Source organism: Numida meleagris, chromosome 2 (assembly GCF_002078875.1).
Source record: "Numida meleagris isolate 19003 breed g44 Domestic line chromosome 2, NumMel1.0, whole genome shotgun sequence".
In the NCBI taxonomy this organism is placed as follows: domain Eukaryota; kingdom Metazoa; phylum Chordata; class Aves; order Galliformes; family Numididae; genus Numida; species Numida meleagris.
In genome coordinates, this window is record NC_034410.1 from 27808048 (window position 1) to 27822876 (window position 14829).

General features: G+C 37.7%; 1 protein-coding gene across 1 annotated transcript in view; it reads right to left on the reverse strand.

The window, feature by feature from the left end:
* Window positions 1–14829, reverse strand: part of AGMO (alkylglycerol monooxygenase) — a 191066-nt gene that overhangs the window by 72396 nt on the left and 103841 nt on the right. Inside the window, 2 exon segments of the mRNA XM_021388532.1 lie at window positions 8609–8714; window positions 10742–10836. Of these exon segments, the coding sequence (XP_021244207.1) occupies window positions 8609–8714; window positions 10742–10836 (201 nt within the window).

The following is a 14829-nucleotide window of genomic DNA, read 5'->3' on the forward strand; positions in this document are numbered from 1 at the left end:
ACAAAAAAAACAAGGCAGCAATAAAAAAATAAATCAGAGCAAAGACAACAGCTTGATTTTATCCTATTGATCTATTGCTCCCTTTATATAACAAGCACTGGCTGGTTAGAATTTAGAATGCAACTGCCAAAATGCCATGAACCAGTTTTCAGTGGTTATTTCAGGTGCCGTAGTAGACAAAAATAGACTCAATTTGTATTGTGCTTTCCCTTCCTTGCTCTTCATTAACAGCTACTGAAAAAATATAGGCTGTGCAAAACAACAATCCAATCATTAATTTGATAAAAAATACTATACAATGTACTACTTTTTTTTCTTTTCTAAATATAGATATTTATTTGGCCCTTCCATAGCATATGTTACAATCTGGATCTGTAAGTACCACACAGCCATTATGTTCCTAAAACATTAAATATTTATAGCCACTATGTTATGGTTACTCCTACAAAATAGAATGAGATGCTTACAGGAAGAATAATCTTGTACCTTCATCTCCCTTCTTTCTACAGTTAGTTTTTTTTCTATTTAAGTCTTGTGAGACAAAAATACCCTAAATGTTTAAACACTAGACTGGTTCTTTGTGGTCACCTTGTATCTGCCAAACCCAGATTTATTCCACATCAGAAATAGCTGGCTTAATTAAAGCTGTCATCTCCTAAAAGCTAATTCAATCCCTCTGCACGTCATGTCGAGGATAAAATTCAAACTAAGACATCTGCCTTCATGGTCTTGGCAACACAGGCACAGTTTTCCTCTATTTATTGCTGGGACAATTCCCACCTGTCAGCTGCAACAGTTCTGGTGGCAGACTATCTGATTTCAGCAAGAAGTCCACTAATTTGCCATATCAGGTAGTTACAAAACACACTCATGCAGGCAAGTGGGATAGGTTAATGACAGCCACATTGCAGAGCCCATGCTCACTTCAGCCATACACGGTAAGGCTGGCATGCTCCTTGCTCTGGGGTGCTGTGCATGGCACAGCGACAAGGACATCATCTGATGCATGCATTCAGGAGGCATCTTCTGCCTCTCCCCCACTACATACATGGGAAGAAAATCTCAGCAAGTAAGCCAGTGTCTCTCATTCTCATCCATCTTACCCTTGCCTTTGTTGCTTTACATTATGCTATATCTTGAATCATCACTGAACATAAAACATATAGGAAAGCATAAACTGATTGGTAAGCACTAGCTCTGCTAAGAAACATGAACCTGCTTTAACTGCACTTGCATCTCCTCTACAGAATCCAAACCACAAAGGGCCATCCCTACACCTGCCTTTCACTCTAGTTTATGCCAGCACTGCCTGAATAGTGGTGCAGAGATACCACTGTGCAAATACAGATGACTACTTCTACAAACAAGGCAGCCTCCATGAGTTCCTTCACTGGAAGCTCCTTCTCATTTTTTTTTTTATTATTTAACTATTTCCCTTTAAATAAGAGAAGATAAAAACGACATACACTTTTCCCTAATAGTGCTATCACCATAGGATAAATTTAGGTATGAAGCAAATCAATGCTTTTGTACATTAAAAACAAAACTGCCAGCTAACACTTTACTACTGGAGTTGCAATTGCACAGATAAACACATCTACTTACGAGGGATTTATATGAGTGAAGAAATTCATTGGTATGGAGAATATCCATGTGTTACGATGTAGAAAAGAATCCAGTTTGATGAGGTTTGTAGCATTCCTGGCTTTTAGAAAAATTATGCTTTGACTTATGAACTAAACCAGTCTGCAATGCGAATTTAATAACAATGTGTGTGAAATGGCACGATTTGATCTTTATAAAGACACTCTCAGATGCATATCTGAATGTTAACAATCTCATCCCTCAGTAAGTTTGCAGACTACACCAAGCTGGCAGGAAGTGTCGATCTGCCTGAGGGTAGCAAGGCCCTACAGAGTGATCTGGACAGGCTGGATCTCTGGGCTAAACCCAATGGGATGAGGTTCAACAAGACCAAGTGCCGGGTCCTGCACTTTGGCCACAACAACCCCAGGCAACACTACAGGCTTGGGGCAGAGTGGATGGAAGACTGTGTAGAGGAAACAGACCAGGGGGGCACTGGTCGATACTCGGCTGAGCATGAGCCAGCAGTGTGCCCAGGTGGCCAAGAAGGCGAATGGCATCCTGGCTTGTATCAGAAATAGCGTTGCCAGTAGGAGCAGGGAAGTCATTGTCCCTCTGTACTCAGCACCGGTGAGGCCGCACCCTGAGTACTGTGTCCAGTTTGGGGCCCCTCACTGCAAGGAAGGGGCATTGAGACATTGAGGCCCTGGAGCGTGTTCAGAGGAGGGCGACAAAGCTGGTGAGGGGTCTGGAGCACAGGCCTTACAAGGAGTGGCTGAGGGAGCTGGGATTGTTCAGTCTGGAGAAGAGGAGGCTCAGGGGAGACCTTATCGCTCTCTATAACTACCTGAAGGGAGGTTGTAGTGAGCTGGGGGTCAGCCTCTTCTCTCTTATAACTAGTGACAGGACAAGGGGGAATGACCTCAAGTTGCGCCAGGGGAGATTCAGGCTGGACGTTAGGAAATACTGCTTTCTGAAAGAGTGGTCAGGCACTGGAATGGGCTGCCCAGGGAGATGGTGAGTCAGCGTCCCTGAAGGTGTTCAAGAAACGTTTAGATGTTGTGTTGAGAGACATGGCTTAGTGGGGTTATACTGGTGGAAGGTGGACAGTTGGACTGGATGATCTTGTAGGTCTTTTCCAACCTACCTAATTCTATGATCCTATGATTCCACGATTTGGCATGGCTGTTATGTTTAAAGCTCATGCAGATACAAGCCAATCCCTAACTGCTCAGAAGGGTCAGAAAATAAACATCAGAACTATCGATATGAATGTTATTTTTCCAGTCACCTATTTAGCTGGAGCTGAAAGTGAAATGCAAAATTGCCAGACAGTATATGTGAATATGTATTTTCTATGTTCAGAATACCACCTTTGCTTCATCTTTGACTACACACTTCTGATTTCCATTAAGTATGACTACCTCCTTGTCTTGTTGAGCAATTAACATGACAAAAGTAATAGCAGATGCCTCTTTCATAGTTAGAACTACAGCAAGCAGCCCATAGCTTGCATTTTATTACAACCAGTCTATATTGCCTAATAACTGCAAGGTAATTGAAAAGATCCTGATAATAGACCAACGGTTTACTTTTTTTTCAGACAAAATAAATATATAACCCAATTGAGGCTTCATTTTAATGATACACTAGATAGTTTCCAACTTGTCTTGATTTTTGTTTTATTTTATGATTGTAAATAAACCCTGGAAAATTCCTTCCCCGATTTTACCACCTGAAACTGCAGCTGTTGGCTGACACTATCAAAGCCTCGCAATTCCAAACTCACGTGCAAATCTCATCAAGTGCAGACACTTCTAATTGATTCCAGAAGTTTTTCTTTTGCTAAGATCAGTGGGCAGAAGAAGAATAATGAGCAGCTTTTAAGCAGAGGGGGGAGGGTGTTGAGCTCAGGGAGTGGAGATTTTAAAAGCTCCAGCTCCATTGCTCTGCCAGAAATGCAGAGCAATTTTACGGTCAATTGGCCAGAGCATCTGGAACTATACATCATAGTCTGTAGTTGATGGTGGTGAAGCCGATTCTCAAACTGCCTAAGTCTAAAATCAGTAACGACTGCTGTCACACCTAAGTGGAAACGAACTTAATCTACTACCAGGTTTTACTGTGACTTTTTCTAAGGGACATTATTCCCCCTAGAGTAGTTGTCAAGAATATTAAAAGTCCAGTCTACTGCATGGTACAGCAGAATTTTCTGAATGAGGCTAACATAGAAAATACAGATTACAACTCGTGTTTATTTAATTCCATGTGTGTTGACAAGGCTTTTTATCATGAGGTAGTAGTTTCCTTCCATCACTTCAAAAATACATTTCAGATACATCAGCCAATCTAGTTAGGGCACAGAGACTGCCTGAATGCTGAGGTTATAAATCATTGCAAAGGGCATGGAGCCTTCACCTTAATGGAAACCAAATATAGGATACGCTGCACTTTGAAATGTGGCATAGATGACCATAATGAGGGACCAAGGAAAAATGATGCAGAGCAGAAAACTATCGCTGATGTGGAAATAAGTTCTTATGAGTAAATGTTTGTTTTAAGTCAGTACTCATAAGTCAGTATTCTGACTCTGGGAAATTACACTAAGAAACAAGTGAGGCAACAGCAAGCCTTTGTATAATGAAAAGAGAAGTAAGTAATGTGGATATATATCACATTAAGAGGGACTGCTGTGGAATGCAGAGTACAGTGCAAATCAGTTCTTTAATAAAGAGATGTTATATATTTCATCCAGACAAATTAGCTGACATGCTCGTAAGAAATACAAGAATTGCATCGAAGACCAGAGATTTGGTACAGAATACTGTCTCCAAAAACGTTTGGAACAGCTGCATCTACAGAGTTTATATGCTCTGGAGGAGTAAATAAATAATTTGACCACAAAGAAGTTCATTTCTGCCTTCATTAGTTAAGGATTGAATTATAATCTGCTGCAAAAGACTCTATATATCTTCCACTGTTGGTTATTTTTCTAATGCAACACATGCCCATACAAAATAGAAAACAAGTACTTCATTCAAGATTTCACACAGGCATACATCCTCTCTTTTTCTCAGTTTTCTTCAGTGAAAGTTGTCACAGATCTTTATCCTTCCTATCCATTAGTAAATACATGACTGCTGACGGTTTTGTTGCCAAGCGGTGCAGGAAGAGTCTGGGTGTACAGACCTATTCTCAGATATAAAGCCTTAGCAAAAAAAAAAAAAGACAAACAGGCACATCAAAATAGACATGTGCATTTCTTTCTCTAGCTTTCTTCACTCTCATTCCCTCAGCTTATGAGTCACAGTAGTGAGCTGCAGCCACTATGGGAGTTAATGAACATATTTCAGACAAGAGTTCCAACAACATGTCAATGGCTCTCATTTCTACTTTCTCCTCATTAGTATTACTGTTAAATAACAGCCAGTGCTCAACCAAAATCAGCTCATGGAATATGCTGACTGATGCCAAACCAGAGAAGCTAGATGGAAATTCTTTGAAGAGGTGTACCATCATCACAAATTTATTTTTACATATTGTGCCTGCTGAAATGTCACATAACTGAATGTACAAGCAATGTTTTCTGCTACCTCCAGGTGGTTAGGAGACTCCAGGCCCGGTATGACAGAAAAAGATTTGGCAATAGCAATACACATGATCATCACATTACACAGGCATGAAATAATCAGCCTACAGCAAACTCACTAGTATAGGCTGTGGCAGCACAGACCCTTGAACAGAAATGCATTCGCTTCTCAACTTACTGTCTATATCCAGTCAAATATAATATCTCTATCACCAAGGTGGGCAGTGAACTTCATCCCAGAAAGAATTCTCATAAGATCTAAAAAGTTCTTCAAACTTCACTATGTCTTGTTTCTAAAAGACAATCAACCAAAAAACACAACAACAACACAGCCTACTTCTTTTGCCCAAGCATATGAAACATACACAGTACACGGAATAGAAAATACATGCTGAGAAATGTGTAGGGTTCCACCTCCCACAAGAAGAAAAGATTATTTTTCTAACTCTGATAACTTAGAATTATTGTCTTCTTTGGAAAAGGAAAAAACACCAGGAGAGATCTCTCAAGAATATGTCTTGGAAGAACTTCAGCTACAACCGAGCCAAGACTGGTAACCACATTACTTAATACAGAATTTCAAAGCATAGACAGATGCAATTCTGTGGTTATTGGAGTGTGGACACAATAAACAATTATATGAAGACTGCAGCTTTACCAAAACAAGCAGTTCTTTCTTACCCACCTCTAGCTGCATTTTACTTCCGTGGACCTCTGCATTAGGGAACTTTCTTACTCCAGACGAAGTTAAATCATAGAATTTACATGAAGGTAAATCTTTGGCTGCCTCTGTCAGAGCAGCCAGGTGACTGAATTAGCTGGGTAGTGAGATTAAGGTGCCAGAGAAAGAGGGCAGGGCTGGTTCTCCTGATGGAATGGCAGTCGTTGGCTGCGATTTTCACAGTCACCTGCGCTAGTGTAACAGCAAAAGGCTCTCTCCTTTCTTCTACTCTTCTTGTTTCCTCTTTTTTCTGTATTTTCTTTTTAGTTTTCACGCGGAAGGTAAAAATTTCAGTAGTTCTGATAATTATCAAATATGTTATGATCTTCTCTAACTTACTAAAATGGCAGACAGCGACAGGGATACAGGACTAGGAACAGAGAAAGGAGTAGTCAGGACTGAGCTGTTAATTTTTTAGATTTGGTGAAACTCTCCGTTCAGATCAGCCTAAGCTCAAAACTGCACATTCAGCAAATCCCATGTTAGGCAATCATTTGAAGTTTAACCACTTATTTTTATTAGTTAGAGCACCCTACAAATAATACTACATGGATGATTACTTCTGAAATTTTATTTAGTGGTTATAAGATACTAATTAGGAATGCAAGTAGATGAACCATAGGCACGAGAAGAGAGAAGTCACACATGATTTAACATAACGTATGGCAAAATCATTCTTGCACTTATCTCATTACTTAGGAAGGATAGGTTTTATGAATGTTGAACAAGAAACAATTTTTAGGACAAATTTTAGTTCTAATTTAGGTGAAAACAATTTATTTATTATGCTTATTGGAGTCTTATGGTTCAAAATGATCTCATGGATAATGACTGAAAACATTAATAATCTGAAGAGACTTTTCAACAGAAATTGTCAAATCTCTGGCAGTTTCCTTTTGGTCAGAATTTTTTCTTGTAAATTCCATTAAAAAATACTACAGTATACATAGCAACATTCCTACCACAAATCGAGAAATTGTATAATGCATTGACAGTGCACAAGCAAAGCCTGTGATGGTAAAACATGCATATCAAGATGGGAGACTCACAAACATCATAAAGCTATTAATATCACAAGCTTGATAATTTATGACAAAATGCAAGTCACTTGCTCTGACATACTGGAATTCTTCAGAAGCATTATTTGATTTGGTCTCGTTGAGAGTGAACAACTTGGAGGACACCCATTTAAGTTTTTTCAAAGAAAATAATGTGAGCAAGCTTCCCCTGTTTCTCATTAAAAATGAACTACCTACTCAATGTCAAAGAAGGGACTAAGAAAGAGTCAAAGAAGTATAACATTAAGAAAAAAAGAAAAGAAGAAGAAAAACTGCACAAGAAAGCAGAGGAAAGTACAGTAGAGAAAGGGCAAAGAGGTTAGTATTTTAATGACAGATGCAAATACGGAACAGAATAGGTAACTTCTTTTTTCATGACATAATAGGAAACCATATAGTTCCCTCCAAAAAAAATAGAAATATCAACCTGAAAATTTTACTTCTACTCCTTTAACCTTTCACATATATGCACATCAGAAAGGCAAAAGTTGGGGGAAATTTAGAGGGTACATTTTGACATATAATTCAGCCCACGTTTAGTTAGAAAACCCAAGTACCTGAAGTCTGAGAGCTATTGATCACAGGCTGTAGAATTTATTGCCAAATAATAAAATTCTTTACTTCTAGACTATCTATTATAGTAGGCTATCAGGTATCAGTCAATATAAAAAAAATGTTTATTTTGCATTAAATATTGTCCACTAATTATTGTTTCCTGTATCAAGGAAAAAGACACACAGTAGTATAATATATTTTTATGCTCTCCTTTTGCCTGATCTCAGGGAAAAGCAGGAGAATCAGCACCATGACCAGAAATATCCTCTTAGAGAAATTATCAGTTGCTATGTATTTTGCAGCTGTTTCAAGTCACAGAAATCATTCTGAATTTAATCACTAACAGGTCTGAGTCTCAATCATTATTTTTTAATTTTTTTTTTTTGAGTGTGTGTGTTTTTAAGCCAAAAAAATAACTTTCTGATAACACTTCTACTAGTTTAAAAAGGTTCATAATGTTACTGATAACCAACTTTGCTGGTGACCAGCACAAGGTAGCTTGGGAATGTTAAAGGCATCAGAATCTGTAGCTCAGCAGTGTTATCAAACTCCAGTCACACTGAAGTAGTTATTTTAACCAACCTTGCTTAAAAAAAGAAAGTAAATTAAAAAGCAAATATCACAAACACAATAAAAACATTCCCTACGAACACAAAAGTAACTGAACTTAAGCAAATTAAATACCTGTTTAGTCCAGTCTCCTATCTTTTTGAATGCCTAAAAGTCTGTTCCTGAGGTATAGTATAAGTACAGAGAAAAATATTTGATATTTAAAACTTTTCCAGCCTCCAAAGTTTTTAGATTTGTTCCAGTGAAATAGGAATCACTCAATTCAAATTCAGGAATGAACTTCTGTTATTCTAATGAAAATATATTTCTGCAATGACTGGTAAGCAGATAGCTTTCTGACTTCTTTCTATACAAATTGGCTATATCAAAGAAATTCATTTCTTAAAAGAAAAAAAAATAATAATCAATATTCTATTCAAATTATGTGATGAAAATAAAGAAGCCAAATGAACATTTGTAATGTTCTCATTTTTTATGACAGTAATAATTTATAAGGTCATTAGCTTAAATATTTCAAAATAAATGTCTTACTTCATACGTGTAGTCCAACAAAGAAAGCTGATTTCTTAAATAGCCAAGTTTGTATACTCCTAAGAAGATTGAGCAGCGGATGATTTCCAAAATTCCTGCTTGGGGTCTAGAAACAGGAAATAACGCAGATTAATGTCATTTCTTTTTTTGCTTGTTAACTTCAATGAAAGTCAGAATGTAGAAATGGTCTGTGAATCCTGCACCTATTTCAAATCCCCTTTCTCGGCCTTTCAGTTACATTTTTATAGTATACAGCTTATATGGAATTCGAATACTGAATTTTCTGGAGGTAAGAACACACACGTATCCCAGGTGGCCAAGAAGGCCAATGGCACCCTGGCTTGTACCAGAAATAGCGTTGCCAGTAGGAGTAAGGTCAATGGTCAATTTAGGCTGGACATTAGGAAATACTATTTTTCTGAAAGAGTGGTCAGACGCTGGAACGGGCTGCCCAGGGAGGTGGTTGAGTCACCGTCCCTGGAGATGTTCAAGAAACGTTTAGATATAGCGTTGGGAGACATGGTTTAGTGGGGTTGTTGGTGGTAGGTGGATGGTTGGACTAGGTGATCTTGTAGGTCTTTTCCAACCTAGCTAATTCTATGATTCTATGATTCTACGGCATCCTGGCTTGTATCAGAAATAGTGTTGCCAGTAGGAGCAGGGAAGTCATTGTCCCTCTGTATTCAGCACCGGTGAGGCTGCACCCTGAGTACTGTGTCCAGTTTTGGGCCCCTCACTGCAAGGAAGGGGCATTGAGACATTGAGGCCCTGGAGCGTGTTCAGAGGAGGGCGACAAAGCTGGTGAGGGGTCTGGAGCACAGGCCTTACAAGGAGTGGCTGAGGGAGCTGGGATTGTTCAGTCTGGAGAAGAGGAGGCTCAGGGGAGACCTTATCGCTCTCTATAACTACCTGAAGGGAGGTTGTGGTGAGCTGGGGGTCAGCCTCTTCTCTCTTATAACTAGTGACAGGACAAGGGGGGAATGGCCTCAAGTTGCACCAGGGGAGATTCAGGCTGGACGTTAGGAAATACTGCTTTCTGAAAGAGTGGTCAGGCACTGGAATGGGCTGCCCAGGGAGGTGGTTGAGTCATCGTCCCTGAAGATGTTCAAGAAACGTTTAGATGTTGTGTTGAGAGACATGGCTTAGTGGGGTTATACTGGTGGAAGGTGGACGGTTGGACTAGATGATCTTGTGGGTCTTCTCCAACCTTGGTGATTCTATGATTCTATGCGCAGAGAACATATGTGAATTCGCACGCATATAAACATATCTTTTAATCATAGAAGTGACAACAGCAAAATTCTGAAAACTGCCATCTGAATAGCTCAGAATCTTTTCACTGGCACATTTCTGTAAATTTCTATTAATTCTCCTTACCAAGTTTGTAAACAATACGGATCTCTGATTTCTTGAAAAACTTTTACCTATCCTGAAATAAACCATTCAGAACATACAAGCAAAATGTATTCTTTTCTGAAAAAGACAATGAGCAACATGTGCAAAACATTAGTGGCACAACAATGGAGATTCTATTCCACATTTCTGTGTTAGCAGTGCAAATACTCATAGTTTCTCTGTATGAAACTGTAGTTGCTATTCAGCTTTCTGTAGGGTCACAGCACTCATATGGAATACTTCCAGAGCATACATCACACAGAGGTGGTATATTTCTCAAGCTCCAATTTGACTTGAATCCATAATGACCAAATTTAGTTGAAAATCTATGCTATCCTTCACATGAGTTTGAGTCTGCTCTTCTTATGTACTTTTCATATACAATTAGCCAATCTGACACCCATGATACGCTACTACATAGGACTGAAACAATACGGCTGAGCTTGAACAGCATTGGGACAGTCTACAGGCCTGCCAGTGTCACAAAATGAGAGATGCTGACCCAGCAAATGCAAGCACATTTGAGGACATGAGCAGCTGGTGCTTCTGCATACCCACTAACTGCTACTGGAGCACTCCTTGTTTTAGTCATTGGTTGTTCATGTTTTATCTTCTAGTCAACAGACAGAAACATACATGTCAGCGTATATCTACAGTTCTTTATCAATATAATTTTGAACACACTTGAGATTTCTTTATAATGTTTGTAATGTAGAATGAGAGAAGAAAAAAACATGCTTTATATCTTGCCTGTTCTCCATAAGAAATCCAAAAGAGGTCAGAGATAGAATGATAATGCCAATTCTCAGTAAAATAGTTTCCTGCGATAACATCTGTTAAAAAAAAAAAAACAAACAGAAAAATATAGAAAAAATATTAATGTAGGCTAATTTTCTGAAGAGAAACAGAGTTTAACAGAACAGCAGCTTCAACTTTCTCTCAGTGATTTCAGTGTCTGCTTCTGAAGTAATTTGTAGTTTATTTTGCAAAAATTTGCAGTAATCACTTTCATAGTTGCCTCTATTTCCAAAATAATTAAGATATACACTTCTGCACCATGTGCTTTCCTGAAGTTGCTTGATTTCCTTGTGCCGTAGCCCAGGAGGGAACAATCATATTTCTAAGTAAAAATCACCTTGGCCCTGTTCTGTTTTTTTATTTTATGTTACTACGTTTTTACAGTTGCCATCTATAAATCCCAATTAATACCAAAACAAACATCGGTGAGAGTAAGAATTCAAATGACATGACAATACAGGTACATTCTAACAAGAAACAAAATTAATAATGTTCCCTCATGACAAATCAACACTTGGTTCCCAATTCAGGAAAACTCCTCAACTCATATCATTGACTTCAATCAGACTGAAAACTTTTAAACACTAACATGTGTTTTATTATCTGGACACAGACCAGCATAAGGATTTATGTCCTCAGTATTTACATCTAAATAATAGAAACAACAATCAGAAAAGAAAATTATTTTCCTTGGTGAAGTCTGAGTTTTTTTCTTTTAATTTATTAAATATTTTTGTATTCTACACAGCTGCCTTTGCAAATCAAATATTTAACCATCTTTCTTGTTCCCTCCCTTGCTTCCTCTCAAATATTAGCTTTGAAGAGTCTTTGTTTTTTCTTTAAAAAAAAAACAACAATAAAAAAAAAACAATATGAAAGTAGTGCATCTTGCTGAGTTATAGGAATTCTTTCTGGTTTGAACAGCAATAAAGTTTATGAACAGTATTTTGCACCTCAAGATTGCAGGCACTGAAAAATAAAAATCTATGAATGTCTGCCTTGATTTCAATAAAGTCCACTTTGCAGCAAGCCCACTTTCCTTCAGTGGTGGCCCCTACCTCGCAAAGAGATCTAAGGTAAGTATCTGTGAGTGTTGGAGGCCACAGGAGAATAATCTCAAGTTTTACAGCTGTGTGAACTTACAGTGCCCATGTTTGCAAAACACATCAAACCACACACTCAAGCTGGGTAGGGTTCTGTCGTTACACTGAAGAATCACAAGCACCTACTTGGATATCCTTAACAAACGGTTACTGAACAAAGAAAACAGCATCCCAGCAATGCATGAGCTAAACAGCAGCCTCACTCATTTACAAGCCAGAACACACTTCTCACAAATGACACCTGTCAAGCCACTCTGTTGCACAGATTTATACAAGGGTAGATCAAATTCATTACTGGAATGCTACATTTGCAGTCTGTTCCATCCTTCCTCATGGTAAAATTATGAAATCTCAAACTGATGATTACCGTCATCATCTACCTAGATGAAGACCTAAAGAACGGATATCCTACACTATTCTGACACTATTAGCCAGAGCATCTGCTACTGGTCACCATAGGAAACACGATATTGAGCTGGATATTGAACCATGGAAGGACTCAGCATAGCAATTATGTGCTGAGACTCTTGCTTAAGTCAAGAAAGTAAAAATGCTCCGATGAGATTATCCTTATATCAATGTTTTTCTCAACTAGAATACATTCTCAAATTTCCAATACAGATTTTAAAATATGTCAATAAAAGATTACATTGAAGGTTCTTTTTTTTTTTTCTAACACTTCAGTTTATAGAATCCAAAAACTGTACAGCAATTTTCCACTGTTGACAGGAACTAATTTGTTTTGAAGTGACAAAATTTTTGGACAGAACTTTTTTCATAAAAATCTGGCACAGCCACTATTTAAATTTAATAAAAAGAGCAGTTCTTAAACTGTTCATCCTGCCACAGTAATTTCCCACTTAAGCTTCCTATAGAAGCTGGGTCGTAAAAAAAAATTCAAGAATTAAAGCTAAGATAGCAAAGAAAAACATGACTTGGCACAGGTATAAGGCAATTCACAAATTTCTGAGAAATGCTTTGTTATGTTTTTTAGTGATAGTTCCTAGTCAGATAAAGGGTTTTGCAAGGAACTGGGGCTGTAATTCAAGACTTTTTCCTCTTTAGATTCTGTCCTCACATTTAAATTGGAGAGTTGCATCTTTTTTAAACACAGTCCTGGCCAGGTGGCTGGTTTCGTGTTAGCAGTGCAACGCACTAGCTTCTACAGATTGCCTTAAAAATGTCCTTACACTGGCAGGGCTCTGGTCTGAGGAAAGGAATGTAAGGCTCTGACTCTCTGTCAGGTAACAAGAGAACTGAATACTTAAATTTTGATGAGGTCATGTAGTTGCTACTTTACAATATATGGCTAAAATCACATTTTACAGAAAAGGAATGTATCACAAACATATTGGTTCCTTCATTTGTGTTCCTAGTCAAGAACTACCAGGAAACTTGTAGTGAAATACATCAAGATGCCATATGGGAGTAACAGATTTTAGAAAACCAGAAAAACATAGCATAAGTATTGATGTATTAGTTTGCTTTCCTAAATTTCTCCATACAGTTCCAGTGGTATAGTTACATACTGTCTTGATTGTTTTATTTCCTTTTAAACTTGTATCACCCTGTGAAGCGGATGCTGACAGCTGGGGCATCCATTTTCTTGGTATGACTCTAGCAAAATCAATGAAATAGTCTGGGAGTTATATCACTAAGATAGCGACCATACATTGAATCTACATACTGCAAGTTACAGTGTGAAAAGAATGTGCATTTTACACCTTTGTTAGTCATCTTCATACCTCTTAAAATTACATCCATGCATATAAATGAATATTTATGTACTGGATTACTTGCATAAACAGAGAAGCCTGAGGGACCACAGCAGGTTTCTCAGTTGTGAGTCAGCCACAACTTTGCAATGTAGTTATTGGCTATAATTAAACAGAAAAAAATATTTCTGTTGGATTTTGATTTCACTGAAAGCTTTTAAAAATGTCTTGGAGACTTAAAAACAAAGGGGGATAACACATTTTTGGGAAGATGTTTACACTGCTTTGTAATCACAGTGTTGGGTTTTTTTAATTAGGTAAAAAGAAAAAATACATTTAAACAAAGGAAATATGCCCTATGTGTTTTTAAGTGGAAATGGAAAGGTTCCAAATTCCAGATAGTTTTCTTCCTTCTGAAATATCACATAAATACATTTTCTCATCTTAATGTGTTCGGTGTTTCAACAGAAATGCTAGGAAAGACGTCAACATGTTTCATAATTTGACAGATGCCCTGCTGTCTTATATGAGACACTTTTAACATTTGAATGAAGAATGCTAATACAATGCTATGGAATTTGTGTTCTTCGGTGTCTCTGTATGAATTTTATTTTAACTGAGAATTCCTAAAATACTGTGAGTACTTAGCAATATTCCATATACACTACTTTGTCATGTCCTATTGAATGACTATATCACTTGTGTTCTAAACTTTCAAGAGACCTATCATATCACCACATACTGTTTATCTAATTAAAAGTGCTCACATATTCACGGCATTATAATCACAGTAAAAGTTACAGTATCTATCAACAACAAAAAGACATTACAAAATGTGTTTAAGGTAGACTTCATTTTGATTTATGTGATACAAGCAGTTCTGGAGCTATGAGACTTTTGCTTTGAATGTACTGCAGTTTTACACTCCTAGCACTCTCTCTGGGACTGATCCAAATCCCATTACTTCAGTGATCTAGATGTGCACAGCTCAGAAATATTTTTTATTCTCTGGATATAGTACAGATTGCTATATAGAAAATAAACACTGTATGCTCTCTCCTGTGGAAAATATATATTTGTACTTTCTTGTTTTGCTCTTTTCATAAGTTAAATGTAGGTCATTCATACCGAAGGTATATGGTTGCTCTCTGCACATAAGAGAAACTTAACACTTCTACAGGGCGTGAGACCAAACACTGAGCAACTGTAA